This window comes from Herpailurus yagouaroundi, unplaced genomic scaffold, assembly GCF_014898765.1.
Source record: "Herpailurus yagouaroundi ecotype Mexico unplaced genomic scaffold, PumYag 189, whole genome shotgun sequence".
NCBI lineage: Eukaryota > Metazoa > Chordata > Mammalia > Carnivora > Felidae > Herpailurus > Herpailurus yagouaroundi.
This window is the reverse complement of record NW_024412420.1, coordinates 4,965,683-4,991,310: the sequence shown is the minus strand read 5'-3', so window position 1 is coordinate 4,991,310 and position 25,628 is coordinate 4,965,683. Positions and strand designations below refer to the sequence as shown.

General features: G+C 46.2%; 1 protein-coding gene across 1 annotated transcript in view; it reads left to right on the top strand.

Annotated features, from left to right (window-relative positions):
* The window catches only part of SCPEP1 (serine carboxypeptidase 1), a 33,538-nt gene that overhangs the window by 4,466 nt on the left and 3,444 nt on the right, over positions 1 to 25,628 (top strand). The window contains exons 3-12 of the mRNA XM_040497055.1: positions 2,548 to 2,637; positions 6,437 to 6,592; positions 6,950 to 7,024; positions 12,358 to 12,430; positions 18,493 to 18,530; positions 19,528 to 19,656; positions 20,247 to 20,340; positions 21,052 to 21,165; positions 23,366 to 23,503; positions 24,452 to 24,615. Coding sequence (XP_040352989.1) covers positions 2,548 to 2,637; positions 6,437 to 6,592; positions 6,950 to 7,024; positions 12,358 to 12,430; positions 18,493 to 18,530; positions 19,528 to 19,656; positions 20,247 to 20,340; positions 21,052 to 21,165; positions 23,366 to 23,503; positions 24,452 to 24,615 — 1,071 coding nt within the window. The remainder of the gene's footprint in view (positions 1 to 2,547; positions 2,638 to 6,436; positions 6,593 to 6,949; positions 7,025 to 12,357; positions 12,431 to 18,492; positions 18,531 to 19,527; positions 19,657 to 20,246; positions 20,341 to 21,051; positions 21,166 to 23,365; positions 23,504 to 24,451; positions 24,616 to 25,628) is intronic.

Sequence of the window (25,628 nt, the reverse complement as noted above, 5' to 3'; positions counted from 1 at the left end):
CCCCTCCCCCACTCATATTCTGTCTCTCCCTCTCTCTCTCAAAAGTAAATAAACATTATATTGAGTCCAGTCAGTGGCAGGGTGCCTTAGCGGAAGCTCCTGTAGACCCCTGTGACTAAATGCTGACAAGTGTTCAGAAAGGTTCCCGAGCAGCCCTTTCTCTCTGTCTCTTCTCCTAGTCCTTCCTAGACCCTAACTCCTTGCCCCCAGAAAAGCCCCCTTTTGAAAGGACTCAGCCTTTTGTATCTTAGAATTCAGTGTTGGGTCCTATCCTCCCTGAGTGTGTTTGGGTTTTAATCTTGAGCTCTGATTGTAGGATGGAAGGCTGGGAACCGGTTGGAGGCAGCTTTGGGGGGCAGGCAGAGGATCCTCTCTTGCATTCCTAAAATATTTGCCTAGAGGTGGCCCACACCCACCTGGAAGACCAGCCTTTAGGGAGGGGTTGACGAACATAGTTTGGCTTCAGCTTCTGGAAACTGGCGGTATGGCCCAGATTGGGCGCCAGGTTGCGCACCAGTAAATAGGGTGTCAGGGTACTCCTCTCCATGGGATGCACGTGTCACTTCCTCCCAAAATGTCAGTATTCACGAGCACCCTGCTGGTGCCCTGGGCTTGGCCTCCTCAGCTAGCCCTGGCGGACTCTCCTGATGAGACAGAGTGCAGGTGCGCCCTGTGCGGAAAGGGGGCGTTATCACAACTGTCTCCTTTGAGTGCTGGAGGTGAGGCCTGGCCCGAGGGTGCAGATGTAAAAGTGTCTGAGAAGAAGATGCCACGGGTGTATCCCAGTGCCCTTCTCTCCACCCAGGGCTGCTGTAGGTAGAGATGCTGCAGGGTTCCGTTTTCTGGGCTTTGGTTTTTGTTTGTTTGTTTATTATTTTTTTTAATTAAAAAAATTATTTTTGAGAGAGAGCGAGACAGACAGACAGAGTGTGAACGGGTGAGGGGCAGAGAGAGGGGGAGACTTAGAACCAGAAGCTCCAGACCCCAAGCTGTCAGCACACAGCCCGACACTGGGCTCGAACCCATGAATTGCGAGATCATGACCTGAGCCTAAGTCAGGTGCCCCACCATTAGAGCCATCCAGGCGCCCCTGGGCTTTGTTTTGTAATCTGAGGGATTTTAAGGTTTTTCAACTTTTTCTTCATCAGCAGGACTCTTAACCACCGTCAAGTGAAAACTTCTATACGGAGCCCAAGTGGAAAGCAGAAGGGCTGGAGTGTAGGCCGGGTCCTACCCTGGCCGCCTTCCCTTTGTCACATGCTTGCCCCTCAAGCACCTTCTGGGCTCTCAGGAATTTAAAAACCATTGAATTTCAGAAGTTGCAAAACCTTCCTATTGTTTTATCTGGATTAGTTGCCAACATTTTGTTTTATTTTATTATTTTTTAAATGTTTGTTTGTTTGTTTATTTTTAAGTGTTTATTTATTTTTGGGAGAGAGAGTGCAAACAGGGAGGGACAGAGAGAGGGGGAGACACAGAATCCGAAGCAGGCTCCAGGCTCTGAGCTGTCAGCACAGAGCCTGATGCGGGGCTCAAACTCACGAACCGTGAGATCATGACCTCAGCTGAAGTCAGCCACTTAACTGACTGAGCCATCCAGGCGCCCCGATGTTTATTTATTTTTCAGAGAGAGAGAGAGAGAGAGAGAGAGAGAGAGAGAGAGCATGAGTGAGGAAAGGGCAAAGAGAGAGGGAGACACAGAATCCGAAGCAGGCTCCAGGTTCCGAGCTGTCAACGCAGAACCCAAGGCGGGGCTAGAACTCATAAGCTGTGAGATCATGACCTGAGCTGAAGTCGGATGCTCAACTGACAATGCCCCGACACTGAGTTCTGCTCACAGTCCTGCCCTGCCATTGGCCCTGGATGCACACAGTATTGAGTCCTTCCTGCCCTGGGACTTCTACATTTACTAAATTATATCCCAGGATCCACATGATCAAACTGCCCTTCAGTCTGCGTCCCTTGTTGGTCTGCAGGGACAGAGGAGAGGTGGTGGGGTGAGGAGTCACAGGGCCCCAGGTCCAGACCTGGCAAAATGGACCCCTAATTGCCATGTCCCTTACCTGGGCCTTACTGTTCATCTTGGAGATGAGAGGGGTTGGCCAAGGTGTTTTGAAGGTCAGTGCCCAGCGTGACCCATGGCGGGTCAGGAGTCAATCTCAGAGGATCAGAGGTAGGAAAATTCCTTTTGGGGCTCGTAAGTCAGGTGTATTTATTTATTTATTTATTTATTTATTTATTAGCAATCTTTACACCCAACATGGGGCTTGAACTCACAACCCCAAGGTCAAGAGTCGCATGCTCTACTGACTGAGCCAGACAGGTGTCCCTGAATCTTTTCCCTTTAGAAAGACTTCAGCAGTTACCAGGGGCTCTGTCGGTACAGACCCCCTGGTTCACCAGGTCAGTTGTGTCTTTCGTAGAATGTTGACCGAGCCAGCACTAAATCATAAATCATTTAGAGTGAATGTGGTCATTGTTATAATGACCAAGATTTGACTAATGTTTTCTCTGGGCTTATTTTGTTGTTTATTTTCTCTTCCACAGGGTGGTCCGGGCGGTTCCAGCACTGGATTTGGAAACTTTGAGGAAATTGGGCCCCTTGACAGTGATCTCAAACCACGAAGAACTACCTGGGTACAGTGAGCACAGCCTGACTGAAACTGCCCTGTGGCCTCTCCAAGGCTGAGCCCCACCTGGCCCTACCCCATTCTGGGTGGGGTCACAGATTAAGCAATCCCACTCCATCCTCTTCCCCAGGGGTCCTGGGCCTTGTGCACTTGTCCCTAGGCTTCCGCTCTAGCCAGGTTCTTCCATTTCTGGGGGCAGCTTGTCCGTCCCCTGGCTCTCTTACCTTCCCACGTCGGTGACCTTTCCATCCACTTGATGGCCGAAGCCTATTCCAGCAGACACCCTGGACCTTGTCATTTCCTATTTGGCCATCTCTGCAATCTGACCGCAGGATTCCACCCTCTGGCCACAACGTCCAATCCTGTCCCCTCTCCACTCTCCTACGCTGCTTCTTGACTTCATCAAGACTTCAGAGCCTTTGTCCTCTACCTTTTCGGTGTCTCTCTTGTTCTGTCTCCACCCCCTCCCTCGTTCTTGGTTTCACGTCCCGCCCTAACCCCTCTCTGCTCAACCCCTGGCTCCTTCATCCTTCTCCCCGAAGAGCCAAGCCACCCCCAACCTTGGATCAGTCGCACTGTGCACCTGCTCGGCCCCTGCTCCTGGGTGCCAGACACTGGCGGGCAAAACCACAACCTGGTTGTGGGCTTTGCCTGAGCTCGTGGCCGCCCTCTGCTGTGTGCTGCTGCTCTGCTCCCTCCCTGTCTGCCCGGTCTCCCTGCCTCACCGAGAGGACAGAGTCATTGCCTGTGACCCGCTGTCCCCTGTCCTCTCTACCCCTTCCTGCCCCTTCCTATCCTCCTGCCCATCTCAAAATAACACGAGGCCCCTCTCTGCTGGGGCCCCTTTCTCAAAGATTCCACTTGGACAGTTAGTACCTTTCTACATCCTTATGCTGTCTGTAGGCTCTCTGTTCCCTGGGCTACAGACATGCACAGGTTTTTCCCAACCTACTACCAAGCGCCTCCAGCTACTACCTTTTCTTGAAAGAATTCTTTATACAGGCATACCTTGGAGACGTTGCGGGTTTGGTTTCCAGACCTACAGTAAAGCGGGTCAAATGAATTTTTCGATTTCCCAGGGCATAGAAAAGTCACGCTTACACTATACCGTGGTCTGTTACATGTAAAACTATGTACGTTAAATTAAAAATACTTTATTGCTAAAAACAGCTAACCATCATCTGAACTTTCAGTGAGTCCTTAATCACTGGTTACAGAGCACTGTAACAAGCACAGTGATAATGAAACAGTTTGAAGTATTGCAAGAATTACCAAAATGTGACACAGAGACATGAAGCAAGCAGATGCTGTTGGGAAAATGGTGTCTATAGACTTGCTCAACACAGGGCTGCCTACAAACCTTTAATTTGTTAAAGAAAAAATGCAGTAAAACAAGGTATTTACTTGTTTTTGCCTGTATTTACTGCTGTCTAGTCTTTACATCCTATTTTTTTTTAAAAAATTTTTAATGTTTATTTATTTTTGAGAGAGAGAGAGAGAGAGAGAGCACAAGCAGGGGAGGGGCAGAGAGCGACGGAGACACAGAATTCAAAGCAAGCTCCAGGCTCTAAGCTGTCAGCACAGAGCCCTGTGCGGGCCTCAACCCACAGACCGCGAGATCATGACCTGAGCTGAAGTCGAATGTTTAACCGACTGAGTCACCCAGTGGCCCCTGGTCTTTACCTCCTATTTATGCCTTAGCCCAGAGCTTTCTCACCTGGGGGCTGGGTGCTGGGGGCAGGAGAGAGTACTTACTAGGGAACCCAGTGCACATTAGCTCTAGGATGCAGTACACTTATCTCTGTGGCCATGACAAGGTTGGGAAGCACCGGCCTGACCCGCTGTAGTCTCTCCCCAGAGCTCTGCTGGAGCTGTTGTCCCCAAGGGTGTGCTGGCTTCCCAGTTCCAAAGTCCCTTTAGATCCTTCATGGGATTCTTTTCATTGGATTTCTTTGCCACACTGTTGGCCATTCCCATGTCTTAGATATTGTTGTTTCCTGTACCCTGTCCTAGGTAACATTCTCTTCTATGTGTTCTTTGGGTGGCCTTGTCCTCTCAAACTGCTTTAATGACACATAGAAGGTGATGCCCCCCAAGTCAGCATCTCTGGCTCAGAACTTTTTGCCCAAGAACTATTTCTCCATTTGCCTCTGAGATGCCTCCTTGTGGCTGTCTCTCGTACGTGCCCGGTTCGACATATCCCAGGCCATATTCATTATTACACAAGACCCTCTATCCACCCACAAAACCAGCCAACTCTCATGTGTCCCTTGTGGTAAATGGTACCACCATCCAATCAGATGCCTGAGCCAGAAACGAGAGAGCCATCTCATCTTCCCCTGCCCCTCCCTCTCCCACCCTCCCCCTCATCCAATCAGTTGTACCTAAAAATGAATTTTTTAAAGTATAGCTTTATTGAAATACAATTCACATACCATATAATTCACCCATTTAAAGTATACAATTCAATGGCTTTTCGTATATTCAGAGTTTTACAACCATTACCACACTCAATTTCAGACCATTTTCACTAGCCTCCCATCCCAGAAAACCTCATACCCCTTAGCTGTTAACCACCAGTCTCTCCTTAGGCAACTTGCCGCGAATCAACTTTGTCTCTGTTGGGTGCTCTTTCCTGCTTTGTCAAAGATTGGTTGGCCATACGTTTGTGGGTCTAGTTCTGGGGTTTCTATTCTATTCCATTGGTCTATGTGTCTGTTTTTGTGCCATCAACTTTGTCTCTGTAGACTCGCCTGCGTTAGCCGTTTTGTAACAATGGCGTCATACAGAATGTGGCCTTGGGCGCGTGGCTTCTTTCACTTAGGATAACATTTACAAGGTTCATCCACGTAGGATATACCACTCCTTCCCTTTTTGAAGGCTGAATACTAGGACGTCGTATGGATATGCCACATTCTGTTTGTTCATCTGGTGACGGACACTTGGGTTGTTTCTACCTGTTAGCGCTCGTGAACAGTGCAAGGAACACTGGTGTACAAACATTTGTTTTGAGTTCCTATTTTCAGTTTCCGAGTGGAATTGCTGGGTCACGTGGTGACTCTATGTTGAATACCCGAGTGCTGTTAATATCCTTCATCCCTTTTCCATCCTCTCTAGGGGCTGCTTTCAGAGTGCCTCTCGAATGCACATCACTCCTTAGTTTAATATCTTTTAGTTCCCAGAAGACCAGATCCAGATTCCTGGGCATGACCTGGTCTCTGCCCACCTCCTGCCACATTTCCAACATCCGAGCCAGTACACTCTACCTTCAGGCCCCGGCCCGGGCAGTTTCTTGATTTGGACTTCATTCCTTTGGCCACTCATTCACACCTAGCTTACCATACTCACATCGAGATTCTGTAACTCTGAGCCTCTTTGGAAGAGGTATTAGGATAGATTCCGTACTTATAGTGCACCGGGAGGCCAGGCCGGTGTGGAAATTGGATTCACCTTAAAGAAAACTGATATGTGGTATTCAGACCTTGGACATACCCTCACTGCTTCCAGCTGTTGCTTGGACCACGTGGTTCTACCAGAGCTAACGTATTACATTTAGGACCCCGTATTGTGTGAAAACTGACCGCTTATGTGTTTTGATCCCCGTGTATGTTAACCTTTCCTTCTTGCCTCTCCTTTTCTTCACCTTAGTAGCCTATGTTTATAATTTTTTGAAATCCCTTTTAGCAGTAGGCTTGTAAGCACACTGATACCCTCGCGTGTGGGTTTTGTTGAGCTCATAGAAGAGAGTGGAAAGACAGTTGGTGACTGACCGATGGTGACACTTGACTTTCCCGTGTGACGTGTAGCTCCAGTCGGCCAGTCTCCTATTTGTGGATAACCCTGTGGGCACTGGGTTCAGTTATGTGAACAAGAGTGATGCGTATGCCAAAGACCTCGCCATGGTGGTGTCAGACATGATGAGTCTCCTAAAGACCTTCTTCGATTGCCACAAAGAATTCCAGGTAAGCTGTAACTCGGGGTCAGCTAAGCAAAGTGCTCACAGTGCCACTGTTACATCCATCCTAATAAACTTAAATTTCCCCAAGAGTTCAATGTCCAGCTGTTATCAGAGACAACCCTTCTGCACCCGAGATCAGGTTGTGGCCTTCTGTTTCTGTCATCTCTCAAGGTGGTTTTAAGCTTGAAAGAATGACCTTGGAGCCTGGTACTCTAACCAGATAAGCCTGGTACTCTAACCAGATAACCAATAAAAGCAGATTTTTGTCTGGCCATTACATGCAATAGAAATATGAAATTAATTTATGTAAAAAAAATGTACTCGGGATATTTAATTCTGTGTAAATTCCTTTTCTTGCTAGACGATTCCATTCTACATTTTCTCGGAGTCCTATGGAGGCAAAATGGCCGCTGGCATTGGTCTAGAACTTTATAAGGTAACAGGAAAGATGTCTTTCTTGTTTTCGTTTCAGATAAACTGATTCTGTTCCTTTTTATATCAGCTGATATTGAATATATTATGAATAGGACCTTGTGGTACCTTGTACATGCAGAGTAAGGTTAAATCTCTAATAATAACCATGAAAAGTTTCAAAGAGCACAGTGAAGGTTGCCCTAACGGATATGAAACGAGTTATAAGAAAGCTACAGTGAGTAAAACAGTAAAACAATGTGGTACTAGCTTAGCAGCAGACTTCAATGCAGCAGGGTGAAGAACCCGGAAACAGATTTTACATATACTTCTGTGTGTATGTAAGTAACATGTATGTGTCATGGATATGATCATGTGGCAGAATCATATGAAATGATAACATGGCATTTCAAATCATTGGGCAACAGACAATATTCAATGAATGGCACAGAAACAAATGGCTCTCACTTTGAAAACCAGTAACATTGAATTTCTTCTTCCATAAAACGTCAGTTGTAGATAGATTAAAAAATCAAAACATAAAAAAATCTAGGGGCGCCTGGATGGCTCACTTGGTTAAGCATCTGACGCTTAGTGGCCTCAGGTCTGTGATCTTGTGGTTCACAGTATCAAGCCCTACATCAGGCTCTGCGCTAACTGTGGAGCCTGCTTGGGATTCTCTCTCTCTCTCTCTCTCTCTCTCCCTCTCTCCCTCTTTCCCTCCTTCTCTCCCTCTCCCTCTCCCTCTCTCTCCTCTTCCCTCCCTCTCTCTCCTTCTGCCCCCTTCCCTGTGCACACTCTCTGTCTCAAGAAAAAAAAATCTATCTATCTATATAATAGGAAAGGTATTCTTATTGATACTCCATAAAAAAAGAGAATATCCTAAGAAAGACAGTATTCTTTGCGAATTGGCAAAGAATGCAAACAAGCAATTTATAGAAGAAATGCAAACAGCCTGTGAACATATGGAAAATGCTCAACTTTTATTAGTAGCCGAATCTATGGGATTTACAAATATTTAAAAGATTGGTGATACCCAGTTTTGGTTAAGAAGTCAGGGAAATGAATAAAACATTTTAAAATGGTAAATCATTTTATTTATTTATTTATTTTTTATTAAGAAAAAAATTTTTTAATGTTTTTTTATTTTTGAGAGAAAGAGACAGAGTGTGAGCAGGGGAACGTCAGAGAGAGGGAGACAGAATCCGAAGCAGGCTCGAGGCTCTGAGCTCTAAGCTGTCAGCACAGATCCTGATGCGGGGCTCGAACCCATGAGCCGTGAGATTATGACCTGAACCGAAGTTGGATGCCCAACTGACTGAGGCATCCAGGCTCCCCAATGGAAATCATTGGCAGTATCTGTCAACTTTTAGTCTATATGCCCTTTGACCAGTAATTTCAGTTCCGGGAATCTGTCCTGTGGGAATTCTTAACACGTGTTTGTGTGTTGAGAATGTTTAATACACTGTTGCTTACAATGTCTGTCAACTGAAAACAAAGTCAGTGGCTATCTGTAGAGGATTACTTAAACAAAATAGATGTATCCTTCCATGATGGGGCAACCATCATAAAGAATGCATGCATCTCGGGGCGCCTGGGTGGCGCAGTCGGTTAAGCGTCCGACTTCAGCCAGGTCACGATCTCGCTGTCCGTGAGTTCGAGCCCCACGTCAGGCTCTGGGCTGATGGCTCAGAGCCTGGAGCCTGTTTCCGATTCTGTGTCTCCCTCTCTCTCTGCCCCTCCCCCATTCATGCTCTGTCTCTCTCTGTCCCAAAAATAAATAAACGTTGGAAAAAAAAAATTAAAAAAAAAAAAGAATGCATGCATCTCTATATACGTGTGTGTGTGTGTGTGTGTGTGTGTGTGTGTGTGTGTGTGTGTAAGCTTGTGAAAGCAAAGAAAGGGCTGAGAAGCGTATGTAACATCTTAACTGTGGTGAACTGGTGAGTGGAGGGGGTGCATGTGGGACAGAGGGGAAAGTTTTTCCACATTTTCTCCTGTCTCCTGTGGTGTTTAAGTTTGTTTACAGTGAGCTTGTATGAGCTTCACTTTTTTTTTTTTTAACGTTTATTTATTTTTTGAGAAAGAGAGCACGCGCATGCATGCACAAGTTGGGAAGGAGCAGAGAGACGGGGACATAAGATTTGAAGCAGGCTCTGCACTGACAGCAGAGAGCCCAATGCAGGGCTCGAACTCACGAACCAAGAGATCATGACCTGAGCCAAAGTCGGGCGCTCAACCGACTCAGCCACCCAGGCCCTGCCACCACCTGATTTTATATGACCTATGAGCTAAGAAGGGCTTTTACATTTTCAAGTGGTGGTGGTGCAACGGCAGGGTTTAAAAGCAAAGTAATAGGGGCGCCTGGGTGGCGCAGTCGGTTAAGCGTCCGACTTCAGCCAGGTCACGATCTCGCGGTCCGTGAGTTCGAGCCCCGCGTCAGGCTCTGGGCTGATGGCTCAGAGCCTGGAGCCTGTTTCCGATTCTGTGTCTCCCTCTCTCTCTGCCCCTCCCCCATTCATGCTCTGTCTCTCTCTGTCCCAAAAATAAACAAACGTTGACAAAAAAAAATTTTAAAAGCAAAGTAATATTTCATGATGCGTGAAAATTACATGAAACTCAAATTTCAATGCCCACAAATAAAGTTTTATTAGAATTGTTCATTTGTTTACATATTACCTGTAGCTGCTCTAGCGATACAGTGGTAGAACTGAGTAATTGCAACACAGGCTGTTTGGTCTACAAACCCTATAATATTTTAAATGCTGGCCCTTTCTAGAAAAAATTGCCACTTTCTGATATACGTGATGTGTACTTCACTTTTAAAAAATATTTTATTTATTTACTTATTTATTTATTTGAGAGACATAGTGTGAGTGGGTGAAGGACAGAGGAAGAGGGAGAGAGAAAATCTTAAGCAGGCTCCATGCTCAGCACAGAGCCCCCTGCAGGGCTCAATCCCCTGACCCTGGGATCGTGACCTGAGTCGAAATTAAGAGTCGGATGCTTCTCCCTCTCTCTCTGCCTCTCCTCTGCTCATGTTCTGTCTCTCTTTCTCTGTCAAAAGTAAATAAACATTAAAAAAAATTTAAGTAAGTAAAAAAGGGGGGCACCTGGGTGGCTCAGTCGTTTGAGTGACCAACTTCGGCTCAGGTCATGATCTCACAGTCTGTGAGTTCGAGCCCCGTGTCAGGCTCTGTGGTGACAGCTCAGAGCCTGGAGCCTGTTTTGGATTCTGTGTCTCCCTCTCTCTCTGCCTCTCCCCTGCTCATGTTCTGTCTCTCTCTCTCTGTCAAAAATAAATAAACATTAAAAAAAATTTTATTTTTAATTAAAAAAAAAAAAGTCGGATGCTTAACCAACTGAGCCACCCAAGCGCCCCTGTGCACTTCATTTTGCTTCAAATCAGAAAGGACATAATATCTAAATCTAGTCTGATTTTTCCACTGGACTCTTTCACCTTCCGCCTGCATAGAAAGTTACCTGAGTGGTGTTATCTTCACACTATATGGATGTCTAATTCTTCATCCATCTTTCACCTAATAGTTTTACATCCATTTTTGATTCTCATGTGAGTCAGTAATATCGTTAGGAGTTACAAAATGATGGTTTTCTCCTCCTGTCTTTTTGTTCACATCCATTAGCTGGTATTCTATGAACTGGAACTTTCCCCCATCACCTGGGCTATTTAGGTGACTTATGAAGTAAATTCCTTATGGAAAACCAGATAAATGCATAATTCTTTCTCTGTAATTACTAACATTCAAAGTCAGGATGGTCACTGTGTTCTTATTTTAGATCTCTGAATAGTTTGTGCAGGCACTAATTCAAAATTCAAAACATGTAAAAGATACTGGAAAAAATCTCACCTTTGCCTCCCCCTCTCCCCTAAAGCAGCCTCTGTTATTAGTAGCTTCTGTAGCTTTCCAGAGGTATTCTGTGCCTATGTAAGCTAATTCACATACAGTTAACCCTGAACAACATGGGAGTCAGGAGCCATCACCTGCTCATTCAAAAATCCACATACAACTTTGTTTGCTTGTTTGTTTTTCACATATACCTTTTTATTTTTTTTAATTAAAAAATTTTTTAAATGTTTATTTATTTTTGGGGGAGCAGGCAGAGAGAGAGGGAGACACAGTCTGAACTAGGCTCTAGGCTCTGAGTTGTCAGCACAGAGCCCAATGTGGGGCTTGAACCCACGAACTGTGAGATCATGACCTGTGTCAAAGTAAGATGCTTAACCGGTTGAGCCACCCAGGTGCCCCCACATACAACTTTTTTAAGCAAAAAAAAGTTTTTTTGTTTGAGACAATGTTATATTAGTTTCAGATGTGCAACATAGTGATTCAGTTTCTCTATAGAAGTAAGTCATGCGATGGAAAATCCACATATAACTTTTTGGCTGTCTCAAAACTTAACTACCCACAGCCTACTATTGACCACAAGCCTGACTGAGAACCTCAACAGTTGATTCACATCGTTCATATATTACGTGTCTTCTATACTATATTCTTACAATAAAGTAAGCTAGGAAAGAAACTGCTACTAAGAAATCGTAAGGAAGAGAAAATACATTTATAGTACTTTATTGTAGTTGTTGGGAAAAACCTGCATATGAGTGGACCGGTGCAGTTCAAACCTATTATCAAGGGTCCACTGTATATTCTTTTTTCTCATTTTTATACAAATGATAGTATAGTCCTGAGGCATCCATCCCACCCTCAAGGATCTCCTGAGGAGGCCTGCCACCCCCGCAGTGACTGCCCTGTGGTCAGTGATTGTTGTCCCCAAGCCTCCCACCCCCCTACCCCCAGCACCTTGTGAGGAATCACAGACCTTGGGGGAAAGGGTGCTAGTGACCATCTGAAAGAAAAGGGCTGTACCAGACCCCACCCACATCCTGCCAACACTCTTTCAACAACAGTAGAGGGAGGCGCCTGGGTGGCTCAGTCGGTGGAACATCCAACTCTAGATTTCCGCTCAGGTCATGATCTCCCGGTTCATGGGTTCGAGCCTCACATCGGGCTCTGCACTGACAGTGTGGGGCCTGCTCGTGCTCTCTCAAAAATAAATAAATACATATTAAGAAAAAAAATCTTAAAAAAAAAAAACAACACCCGGTAGAGAGATGCCCAAACAGTTCTTCCTCACTTTGCATATGGCAGCAGGAAAGAGTTACCCTCGCTCTCTAGTGGGTATCCGAGGTCTTTGGATACCCAAGGGATCTTGGAAAGGATGGGCAAAAGTTTTCTGTGCTTGGCAAAGGTGGTGCATAAAGGCTTGGCCCCTCCTACTGAGGAAGGGATGGAGGTCATCGGGTTCCCTTGGCAAGGATGTTGACTTCTCTTCTTCCAGGCTGTTCAGCAAGGGACCATCCAGTGCAACTTTGCTGGCGTTGCTTTGGGTGACTCATGGATCTCCCCTATAAGTAAGTACGGAATTTTCATTTCTTCTTTCCCGTTCTCTATTCTTCCCTGGGACTTTGGGCTGTGTTGTCCAGATCAGGGAACAAGGCAACAGAATTTTCTGGGTCATTAGAGATGTCAACCCAGAAAGCATTTGCTCCAGGAGTGTCTGAGAAGTTTGAGGATGAGAACTCATTTACGGAGCTCCTACCATGGACCTCTGCCGGCCAGACTGAATTCTCTTATTTGACTCTTACAACAAAAGAATCAAATTTTATAGTTGAAGACCATCTAAACACTCAGAGAGGAGATGGAATTTGCTCTCTGACACACAGCGTGAGTGGCCTGATCAGGATGCACACCCAGTTCTGTTGGTCATTTGTTCCCCACCACTAGCGTGAGGGTTTGGGGTGAAATTCCTGTGTGTTGCTCATATTGGTGGTGAGACAGAGTTTCCATCAGGTCTTATAGCTCAGGTATGTAGTTTCATAACCTGAGTGTCCTCTTCGGGAGTACAGATAAGAGTTGTTTATGATGCAGACATCTGGGGTGTGGCTTCCGACATCTGAAATAGTCACCTTGGTGGGGTTCACTCTAACACAGGATTTCTAAATCTCAGGGCTACTGACATTTTAAGCCACGTATTTCTTTGTTGTGGGGGCTGTCCTGTGCATTGTTGGATGTTAGCATCTCTACCTGTTAGATGCCAGACTACCCACCCCAGTGTGATGCACAAAAACACCTCCAGATGTCCCTGGTTGAGAACTACTCTAACCTAACAAAAAGTAACTTCACAGGCAAGACCAAACCACAAAGTTAGAAATTAGAAGAGAAGTTACCCTCTGGAGGAGGGAAGGGAATAAGCTGGAAAGGGACACTAAGGAACTTTCTAGGCTGCCTGTGTTCTATGTCTTCACTGCGGTGGTTGTTACATGGGTGTTTGCATTTACCAAAATTTCTGGGTTTTGTTTTAAGTAGGCTCCACACTCAGCATGGAACCCAGTGTGGAGCTTGAACCCACGACCCTGATTTATGATTTCTGATGTGTGATTATGCCTCAGTTTTTAAAAATAGTAATTTGTATGGGGACCTGGGTGGCTCAGTCAGTTAAGCGTCCAACTTCGGCTTGGTTCATGGTCTCATGGTTCATGGGCTCCAGCCCCATATCAGGCTCTGTGCTGACAGCTCAGAGCCTGGAGCCTGCTTCAGATTCTGTGTCTCCCTCGCTCTCTGTCCATCCTCCGCTCGTGCTCTGTCTCTCCAAATAAATAAATAAACATTAAAAAAAAAAGTAATTTATAAAAAGTAATATTTTTTTCCCTGAAAGGTAGGGATGTGGTTTGTCACAGAGCTGTGTCCCTAAATGGATTCGAGATATTCTGATACTACTTGGAATGGTATTTTTTGCCTTTATTCTTGGCATTACCTAGGACTGAAATGGAGCTCTTGAGTTAGCATCAGGAGAAGGGCTGCTATTTGTTTTTCCTTCCTGGGTGGACCTTGTAGGACATCATGAAACTGCAGAAGCCTTGATCAGAGACATGAAGCTCACCATCTCACTTAGAATCACACGCTGCTTTCTGCGGTCTCATCATTTTCCTAACAGCGCTCAACACTTGAATGTGTTATGCAAACACATATGACAGCTCCATGGATGGATGCTGTTATTATCACAGTTTTGGAGATGATGAAACTGAGATTCAGAGAGGTTAAGCAATTTTCGTAAAGTCACACAGCTGAAGTCAGTATTCATCTCTAGGCAGCCGGCTCCAGAATCTATGCACTCACCTATTTACACAAGACCAGGAAGTTTAGTCTCATGGCTTCGCAAGTGCTATTCGTCCTATCCAAAATCTACCTTTTTTCACCTTGCTGTGACCAGCTTCCCCTTAGAAATCTTCTTGCCAGGGACTCCTGGGTAGCTTAGTCGGTTAAGTGTCTGACTTAGACTCAGGTCATGATCTCACAGTTTGTGAGCTCGAGCCTAGCATCGAGCTCTCTGTGCTCAGCACAGAGCCCGCTTTGGATCCTCTGTCTCCCTCTCTCTCTACCCCTTCCCCACTGGTTCTTTCTCTCTCTCTCAAAATAAGAAAGAAATAAAAAAGTGAAGAAAGAAAGAAAGGAGGGAGGGAGGGAAGGAAGGAAGGAAGGAAGAAACCTTCCTGCCCAGATCCCTCCTTTCAGACTTTCAGATCCACTTAAGTTCCACCCTTCCATCCCAGAAGTACTCCTTTTTTTTTTTTAAACAATGTTTATTTATTTATTTGGGGAGAGAGAGAGGAAAACAGAATCCCAAGCAAGTTCTGCACTGTCAGCGCAGAGCTGGACACAGGGGCTCAATCTCACGAACCCTGAGATCATGACCTGAGCCGAAATTAAGAGTCAGACATTTAGCTGAGTGAGCCATCCAGGTGCCCCAGACGTTACTCCTTTTTTGAGAGAAAAATACTGTTAATTTGCATGAACAGTTATGAACTCTTTGCTAGGTAGTAGGTGCAAAGTTTTAGGAAAGATGCACAGACGTGTTCTGTGTCTTTCTCAAGATCTACACAGTTCAAGATGGTAGCTGTATGCAACTAAATTTAAATTAATTAAAGTACAATAAAAATTTTAATCTTTCAGTTGCACCATCCACATTTCAAGTGTTCCAGTCGCCACACGTGGCTATTGACTTGTTTGGGACCACATAGATATGGAGTATTTCCATCATTGCAGAAAGTCCTGTTGGACATCAGAGGTTGGCAAACTACAGCCTACAAGTTGAGTCTGCCCTGCCACCCATAAGTTTTTTATTGGGACACGGTCACGCCCATTGATTGACATGTTGTCTGTGGCTGCTCGGAGGATGCCACAACAGAGTGGAGTAGTTGCAACAGAGGTCAGCTGGCCTGCAGAGCAAAAAAAATGTTTACTGGTTGTTCCTTTACAGAAAAATTTTGTCAGTCCCTGGACTAGATCAAGCAGGGAATGGGACACATTGGAGAATTGCAGACGATTCTGTATGTGAGGAAACTTAAGGCACACGCTTGATAGTTAAGCAGGGGAGGTGGATGACGGCTAGGTCCCGGAGGGCCTGGTGTGCCTGCGTTTCCCAGGGTGTGCTCTGAAGGATACGAGTCCTATGAGGTATCACCGTGAGGTGCCACACGCAGGGCTCCAGAGTCAAATAAGTTTTGGAGGTGCTAAATACAGACTCCAGCTCTTCAAGGTTTCATAGGCATGTTAGAGATTCTGAGAAGTCCTGCAGGGAAAAAAATTTTTTTTTTCTGTTTTGCATAGCCTTAAAGATACTTAACTGAAGAACCACTTTTTCTTCTCTAATACCTAGAGTAAAATCCTGCAGAACTGAGGTTACTTGAAGCATACTTTGAGATGCTTAGCCTTAGGAACTATTGAAGGTTCTTAAGCAAAGGAATGACACATTCAAATGTGCAAGTTGTAGTCCTTGGTACTTTGTTGGCACATGTCAGTGGTACAAGCCTTACCTATAGATCTGGGAATTGGGAATCATCCAAACTAAGCCCAACTGTTCTCTTTGAGGGCAGGCGTTGTTTTACTCATTTGTTGTTGTTTTTTAATTATTTTATTTTATTTTATTTTATTTATTTATTTACTTTTCTTTTGCAGGGGGCAAATGAGTGAGGGGCAGAGAGAGAAGCGGGGCTCACCTGGGGCTCATGTTTTTACCCAAAGCGGGTCTGGAGCTCTCCCAAAGTGGGGCTCGTGCACATCCGACGTGGGGCTCAAACTCACCAACTGTGAGATCATGACCTGAGCCGAAGTCAGATGCTTAATGACTGAGCCATCCAGGCACCCTTTTATTTTATTTTATTTTATTTTATTTTATTTTATTATTTTATTTTAAATTTATTGTTTACTTTACATCCAAGTTAGTTAGCATATGGTGCAACAATGATTTCAGGAGTAGATTCCTTAAGCCCCTTACCCATTTAGCCCATCCCCCTTCTGCAACCCTTCCAGCAACCCTCTGTTTGTTTTCTATATTTAAGAGTCTCTTATGTTTTGTCCCTCTCCCTGTTTTTGTATTATTTTTGTTTCCCTTCCCTTACATTCATCTGTTTTGCATCTTAAATTCCTCATATGAGTGAAGTCATATGATATTTCGCTTAGCATAATACCCTCCAGTTCCTTCCACATAGTTGCAAATGGCAAGATTTCATTCTTTTGGCTTGCCAAGTAATACTTCATTGTATACATATATATGTATGTATATGTGTGTGTATATTATATGTGTGTCTATATATAGACACACATATATATATATAGATACACATATAATATACACACACATATACATACACCACATCTTCTTTATCCATTCATCAGTCGATGGACATATGGGCTCTTTCTATATTTTTGCTATTGTCGCTAGCGCTGCTATAAGCATTGGGGTGCATGTGCCCCTTCGAAACAGCACACCTGTATCCCTTGGATAAATACCTAGTAGTGCAATTGCTGGGTCATAGGGTAGTTCTATTTTTAGTTTTTTGAGGAACCTCTATACTGTTTTCCAGAGTGGCTGCGCCAGTTTTCATTCCCACCAGCAGTACAAAAGAGATCCTCTTTCTCCGCATCCTCGCCAACCTCTGTTGTTGCCTGAGTTGTTAATTTTAGCCATTCTGACAGGTGTGGGGTGGTATCTCATTGTGGTTTTAATTTGTATTTCTCTGATGATGAGTGATGTGGAGCATTTTTTCATGTGTCAGTTGGCCATCTGGATGTCTTTGGAGAAGTGTCTATTCATGTCTTTTGCCCATTTCTTCACTGGATTATTTATTTTTTGGGTGTTGACTTTAATAAGTTCTCTAGATTTTAGACACTAACCCTTTATCTGATATGTCATTTGCAAATATCTTCTCCCTTTCTGTCGGTTGCCTTTTAGTTTTGCTGATCGTTTCCTTCACTGTGCAGAAGCTTTTTATTTTGATGAGGTCCCAATAGTTCATTTTTGCTTTTGTTTCCCTTGCCTCTGTAGACGTGTGGAGTAAGGAGATGCTGCAGCCGAGGTCAAAGAGGTTTTTGCCTGCTTTCTCCTCGAGGATTTTGATGGCTTCCTGTCTTACAGTGAGGTCTTTCATCCATTTTGAGTTTATTTTTGTGAATGGTGTAAGAAAGTGGTCCAGGTTCATTCTTCTGCATGTTGCTGTCCAGTTTTCCCAGCACCATTTGCTGAAGAGACTGTCTTTATTCCATTGGGTATTCTTTCCTACTTTGTCAAACATTAGTTGGCCATACGTTTGTGGGTCCATTTCTGGGTTCTCTATTCTGTTCCATTGATCTGAGTGTCTTTTTTTGTGCCAGCTTTTTTTTATTTTAGAGAGAGAGTGTGTGTGAGCAAGGAAGAGAGAGAGAGAGAGAGAGAGAGAATCCCAAGCAGGCTCCGTGGTCAGCACAGCGCCTGATGTGGGGCTGGATCCCATGACCCTAGGATGATGACCTGAGCTGAAATCAGGAGTCAGATGCTCAACCGACTGAACCACCCAGGCTCAGTATCTTTTAAAACTCCTTGCTGGCTTTAGACCCTTAGTAAATTCTCAATATGTTTGTGGAATAGAAAAGAATTGGTTGGCAGTATAGTCATAGACATTGAATTACAAAATCCTTAGTCTTCTTTCTTAATTAGCTCCTTGGCAGAAGCTAGTGTCCCCAAACTGGAGGAGCAAATACAGAGAAGAAATGTGAGGGCGGGGGACATATTTTAAGCTGTCAACATGCCTAGAGGTCTAGCAAAGAGGAACCTGCATACACGCGTGCGCACACACACACACACACACACACACACACACACACAGCCTACCTGTAGGGATGCCATCGCTGGCTATCACTGACTTGCTGGGCCAGTATCAGGTCAAATTAACATGTCATTAGTCCTGAGTCAACAGAAAGGCTTCCACATCATCCCACCTCCCAACTCCTGAGACATCAGCCCTGCACAGAACCTTGAGACCCAAAGCCACCAGGTTTCTTGCATCTGTCTCTGCTTTGGGAGGGAAGCTAGTACGGTTTTTCTTTGGGAGGACAGAGCCACGACAAACTTACTTTATACATATGTGGTTTCCTTTAGATTCGGTGCTCTCCTGGGGACCTTACCTGTACAGCGTGGTGAGTAGATGCATCCCCAACCCTGCACCCACCCTGGTCAGCAGCCCAGCTGACCTCTTCTGGCTCTGTCTCCAGGAAGAACAGGCTAGCTGAGTTTGCCTGTGAGGTTGACACTGCTCCTTGGGGGCAAATTTTAAAGAAACATCAGCATAGTTACCCATTTTTCCAGGTACCAGAAACACAATTTTTTAAAAATCCCCCCAACTTTTAATTTTTTTATTATAAAAAATTTTATATATGTTTAATATATATTTTATTATAATTTGTAATACATTTGTAATAAAATATATCTTTTTTTTAATTTTTTTTTTCAACGTTTATTCATTTTTGGGACAGAGAGAGACACAGCATGAACGGGGGAGGGGCAGAGAGAGAGGGAGACACAGAATCGGAAACAGGCTCCAGGCTCTGAGCCATCAGCCCAGAGCCCGACGCGGGGCTCGAACTCACGGACCGCGAGATCGTGACCTGGCTGAAGTCGGACGCTTAACCGACTGCGCCACCCAGGCGCCCCTAAAATATATCTTTTTATTACAAACATTTTCAAATATGCAGAAAAGTGGAAAGATCACTGTGAACACCCAAGTACCCACCATCTAGACTCTTAACATTTTGCCGTATTTTTTTCATCAATGACTACGTGACTTAAAACAATACACTTTTTTTGTTGTTGTTAATGTTTATTTATTTTTTAGAGAGAGAGAGACAGAGTGTGAGCAGGGGAGGGGCGGAGACAGAGGGAGATGCAGAATCTGACCCAGGCTCTGAGCTGACAGCAGAGAGCCTGACACGGGGCTCAAACTCACGGACCATGAGATCATGACCTGAGTTGAAGTCGGATGCTTAACCAACTGAGCCACCCAGGCGACCCAACAGTTCACTTTCATATGTAGTCCCCTTTCTCCCTCCCAGTCTGTCGGCCATCCCTAGCTGTACGTGATGCCAGGTTTGTGTCTCTGAGCAACATGGGCCTTTTCGTTCTCGGTTTGCGTTCTAGTCTCTTCTTGATGACCAAGGTCTGGCAGAGGTGTCTCAGGTTGCAGAGCAAGTCCTGGATGCCGTGAATAAGGAGCACTATGTAGAGGCCACCCAGCTGTGGGGGAAAGCAGAAATGCTCATTGAACAGGTAACAGGACACCCTTGGAGGCAGCCCACTTGCCTTGTTCCCATGGAGGAAGGGCTCCTGGTTGGTGTCGTCGGGATTCGGGTCTTATCCCGAGACTCCCCACGAATCTGAAAGTGATCGCATGCTAAGAAATAAAGCTGATGAGTCTGAGCAGTGAGGAGGTCAGAAAGCCACCCAGGCCTGTAAGACCTGCTCATCCTCGGCTGAGCGTATGGACTGTGTAAGAAGCGATGTGTCTTGCCGACGTAAACGTTTGGATCCTTGCCAAGCATCGCAGCATCCCAGAAGGGAAGGATGCCGGGCTGAGGACTTGAGTGTGTAGGGCCCTCCGCGGCTCTGTTCTCCCTATCAGCTAACACACGGGCCCTTGTTTTCTCCAGCAACTGAGCTCCCCTCGGACGAGCCGCTCACTACCCCCAGGAGACTCGGCTGACAGCTGGTCTCAGCCCTCAGAGCCGCTGCTCCGATCCAAGCACATTTACAAAGTTAAAGCTGTCCTTGGATAAGATGGAGAACCAGTGTTCTTTCTGTTTTGCAGCCTCAATCATGGACAAATGAAACAAACAGCCGCATATAATTCTCTGTTTCAGAACACGGATGGGGTGAACTTCTATAACATCTTAACTAAAAGCGCTCCCATGGCTGCGATGGAGTCGAGCCTGGAGTTCACCCAGAGCCACCTAGGTAAGTGGACCTGGAAGTTGCTAGACCCTGTCTGTCTCTGTACAAGAGGAAATCAATTTTTTTTTTTTTTTTAGCTTTTTTGATATAATTTACATACCGTAAATTGCACCCATGTGAAGTGTATGATTCAGTGGTTTTAGTGCGTCCACCGGGCTGCACTGTCATAACCACCATCCGGTTCTACCACCATCCACTAATCTACGTCTCCACATATGCCTTCCTGGGGCACTTCATTTAAAGGGAACCGTGCAGCGGGTGGTCTCTTGCACCTGGGTTCTTTCACTTAGCGTAGTGTCTTGGAACCCAACTTCTGCCCATCAGATTACAACGTCAGTCCCCCTGAAGGCTGGATCGAGTTGTCTTTCAGCTGACCCAGCTTCACTGGATGCCCATACCTGGCATCCTCCCTCCGGGAGAGGCCTATAAAGGCTGCAGGAACCCCTCGATTCCACTTCTTAGCCGATTTCCATTGGCCGTGCTGGAGAAACTCAATGGCCCCAAAGTACATAAAATGCAGCAAAGTTAATAAAGCATCTCCACTTTCAACGTGTTTCTGGCCTTCTTCTTCCATCTGGGGTGAATTAAGGCGACACTTTTCATTTTCCAGCCGAAAGCCTCCCTCTTAGACACAGTGTCCCAGCAGCTTGGGAAAGACATCGTCTTGGTCTTATTTCCAGTCCTTTGAACTCACCGTGTACCAGTTTGTTTTAGTTCATCTTTACCAACGCCACGTGAGACACCTACAACAGGATACCTTAAGTCAGCTCATGAACGGTCCCATCAGGAAGAAGCTCAAAATTATTCCTGAGGATTGCTCCTGGGGAGGTACTTGCGTGACTTAATTAAGTGCCGTTGGTAGGGTTGGGGGGCAATAGAGGTGAATTCAGACGTCTTAATTTGAGGAATGGGTTTTGTTGATGGGTTGACATGTTGAAGCAGAACAGCTTTACTATCCATGTTTTATAAATGAGCAAAAAGATAGAGAGACAGTAAATAATGCGCCAAAATTGGTTGAGAATAAGAGGGAAGTGGGGAGATGGGGGAAGGAATGAAATGGTGGGTTAGGTGTTGATAACTGATAAACCAGATTGTGGATTGATAAGCCAGATTGTGGGCACCTGAGAATCTTCCCGCTGGTTTTACTTTTGTATCAGTTTGAAGTTTCCCGTAATAAACAAAATTGAGATTAAAAAAAAAAAAAGCCATGCCCAAAGCCACAGTCGGTTGTGGGTATGACTTCCAGACCAAGGTCTTTGGGGCAGGTTTTGACCACCTCCCTGGCAGGCCTCCCTGGGTCCTGATGCTGGATGTGGTCTGGGGTCTACCACCTTCTGTTCTGGGGGCCATCTCTGGGGGAAATATTTGGGGTTCTCAGAGACCAGGACCAGGTAGGAAACTTGGATAAGTTCCTGCTCGGTCCTATAGGGAGGCCGTGAGCGAGCGGGACTCCCGGATTTCCTTTATGTCTGAGTTACCCCAGGGCTATGTCTTTCTAGCAGCTCCTTGATGGCTGCTGAGCCGCTAAGACTCGACCCTGGCCCTTGCTTCCTCCGGGGACACGGGCCACCCTCCCAACCTAAAGTTAGAAGATTCATCGTAGCCCTGGTGAGCATCTGCCTCACCCCTTAGAGTTTTCTAGAAATGAGGGGGCGAGTACATTATTTTTAACATTTATTCATTTTTGAGAGAGAGAGACAGCACGAGTGGGGTAGGGACATGGGGCAGAGAGACAGGGAGACACAGAATCGGAAGCAGGCTCCAGGCTCTGAGCTGTCAGCACAGAGCCCAAGGTGGGGCTTGAACTCACAAACCGTGAGATCACGACCTGAGCCAAAGTCAGATGTGTAACCGACGGAGCCACCCAGGCACCAAGGGGCGAGTTAATTAGGTCAAATAATAAGAATGTGGTGTCAGAGCATGGGGAAGTACAAGCACGGGGAGCCGTTGAGGACTGAGAATAGAGGTGTGAGCCATCACAGGAGGCCAGCTTAAAGGTCGAGCCTGCAAGAGCACCTTTCCAGCTCAGCCCCTTCAGTTTGTGATGACAGCGTTTTCCATCCAGCTTCTCTAGCTACAGGGACTCTCACTCCCTGCCCATGCGGCTGGACGGGCAAGGGGACGACATTTTTGCGGACGTTGACTGATAGAAAAAACTCCTTTTTGGCTCCAGCTGTATCTGTGTAGGGTCTGGAAAGGACAAACTCTCTGGAAGTACCCACACCCAGGGTCTTGAGCTCTGGTTTGCAGTTAAGCCCACATGCTTTGGAGTCAGCCAGGCCTGAGCCCAGCCTGCCACTGACTAGCTGTTTCCCCCTGAGCATGTCTCTGAGCCTCGTGTTCGTGAACTCCTGCGCTAGGTTAAGACTCCTCATCTCCTAGGGCTGATGAAGAGGAAGTGGGTTGTTGTTTGTAAAGTGCTTGCTGAAAGCAGCGACTAGCAAATAAAAATTAGTAGCAGCTGTCATCATTACTTTTGCATTCGATGTTATGGTGACGACGGTCAGGAATCCGGTCGCACTGTGGCACCGACCACCTGTTCTCTTGCCAGGGGCTGGTCCTCCTTGCAGCCTTACTGAGGGCTCGCTCGACATTGGTTTGGGTCTGATTTGGCCCCACTTGTTCAGAACTTAGAACTTGGCCCCAGTGTTACTCAGCAAAGGAGGAAAACTATCACTTGCCCGAAAGCAGAGTTTGTTCCTTGAGAGGACAGCGTTTTCTGAAGCTCCCTGTTTGCTCGGGCATGAAGCCCTCTCTGGGTTTCAGTTCCTCCTGAAAAATGATGTCAGCTGTCAGCACGTGCACTGGAGTGAACAGAGCACATTTGCCTGACAGGCCTCATTTTAGATGACTGGCTCACGGCGGGGGTTTCTGGGCCGGCTGGTGAAGCATTTGTGTTTTCCGCCTCTGTTATGTGGAACGCGGTGGTGCCTTGTGGGTGCCGGAGCCCAGGATGCTCTGGACTGAAAGGTGCCTCTTGTTCTGGCAGGTTGCAAGCTGTTCCCTCTTTCTGCTTCCCCACGTGCAGGCCAGTCTGCCAGTGTCTTCCAGAACATGGAGGGGGACTTCATGAAGCCGGTCATCAGCATTGTGGATGAGTTGCTGGAAGCCGGGGTCAATGTGACCGTGTATAATGGACAGCTCGATCTCATCGTGGACACCATGGGTAGGAACACAGTCTGTGGGGCACGTGGAGGCAGTTAGTTCCATGGGTTGAGCTGGAAGGAAGCCAGCCTCGGACGTGTCGGTCTTGAGGCTGGTGATGTAGAAATGCCAGGAGGAAGGCCACTTCCTGTTACGCCCATGTGCCCTGACCTTGACTTCTTTAAAGAGGACAGAGCTGTGGCCCCTTAGAGAAGCCTGGGCCTGGCAGATTTTTGAGGCCCTTACATATGATGAAAGAAAAGGAGATATTCTCCTGGTCATGGGATAAATGCACCGTGGAACCGAGGGAAAACCCCGTCTCCGTGCCCCGTCACAGTAGGTGGTAAGCCCTGCAAGCCGAATTGAAACTAAACCCTACTGACTGTAAACCCAGGGGAAATGGGTCCTGTGTGTTTCTGGTCCTGTGTGGTCTTACTGCAGTAAGACCAGGTGAAGTTCTCAGAACCGGCAGGCAAATCGAGGCACGCAGTCTGACAAATGTGATGCCTTCACAAGGTCGGCAGGATTGAATATTTCTGCCACTTGTACACCAAGGGCACTAAGGACACTTTGAAAAGGTTCTGCGTTTCTTCCATGAGCTGCTCGGGTGAGCCACGTTAGCATCTACTGACCCTCAGATTTCTCAGTCCTCCGGAGAGTCCTGCCACCTGCACAGGTCCCCAGTTTCCTTCCTTCAGAGCATACAGTGATGGGAGAGTCAGGGGCGAACATAGCCGGACCTCAGAGCTTCTAAGTGCCTCCCCGTTGTCTTGGGTATCACTGGGGGTTTGCTAGAAATGCAGTCTCAGGCCTCACCCAGCCCCACTGACTCAGAATCTGCATTGTAACGAATCTCGGGATGAGCCTTATGCACATTACAGTTTGGGAAATGTGAAATTATGGGCCCTGGATTTTTGTTTCTACCCCACCCAACTGTTGATGCCAGACCCTTCTTTGTCCCTCCCCCCAGGTCAGGAGGCCTGGATGCGGAAATTGAAGTGGGCCGAACTGCCCAAATTCAATCAGCTGAAGTGGAAGGCCCTGTACAGCGACCCTCAATCTTCTGAAACGTCTGCTTTTGTCAAGTCCTACAAGAACCTGGCTTTCTACTGGATTCTCAGAGCTGGGCACATGGTGAGAGAGAGTCCGACAGCCTTTGTTGTGGGCTCTCAGCTGTTCTGAGAACAAAGCCACGGGCAGTTGATTACGTGGGTGCACTGCCTGTTTCGGCCTTAGAAGAAGTGCTTTGGGCTTGGGAGTATTTTGAAGTCTCTAGTTAATTTTTGCTATTAGTGCTTCATTCCTTTGAGTCTAGAAATTCTCATTTATTTATGTATTATTATTTTTAAGATTTAAAACATTTTTTTTTTAATTTTTTTTTTAACGTTTTTATTTATTTTTGAGACAGAGAGAGACAGAGCATGAATAGGGGAGGGGCAGAGAGAGCGGGAGACACAGAATCGGAAGCAGGCTCCAGGCTCTGAGCCATCAGCCCAGAGCCCGACGCGGGGCTCGAACTCACGGACCGCGAGATCGTGACCTGGCTGAAGTCGGACGCTTAACCGACTGCGCCACCCAGGCGCCCCTTAAAACATTTTTTAAGTAACCTCTACATCCAAGGTGGGGCTCGAACTCCCAACCCTGAGGTCAAGAGTCGTACGCTCTACCAACAAAGCCAGGCGGGCGACCCTGGGAATTCTCATTTAAAAGAGCAAATCCTTCTGAGAGCGTTAAGCTAGGCTCTCTATCCTTTATTCCTTAGTTTAAATGAATTTAGTGTGACTTTCCTTTTCGTTCGTCCTGGGGGAAGAAGGGAGAAGTTGTCTTTCCCTGACATTTTCAGGGAGCAAAACCCAAAGTTCAGTGCTCTGGAAAGCGGAGTCCCAGTGCGTGGTACAAGGTAGGGGGCAGTGTTTTCGAGCAGCGGTAGCTCCAGAATTTCAGTTTGGAAGAGGCTTTCTGTGCAAAGACGAGGCCGCTTCGCTCCTGCATTTCTGAGCGAACACACTATTTCCCCTTAGGTTGTATGTTGACTGAGTGGCTTTCCGTGGGCTGGGGGAGATTATAAAGGGATAAATCCACTGTATACACACACGTGTGCATGCCTGTGCACGACCAGACACCTATGTAGGTACCAGAGGAGAAGG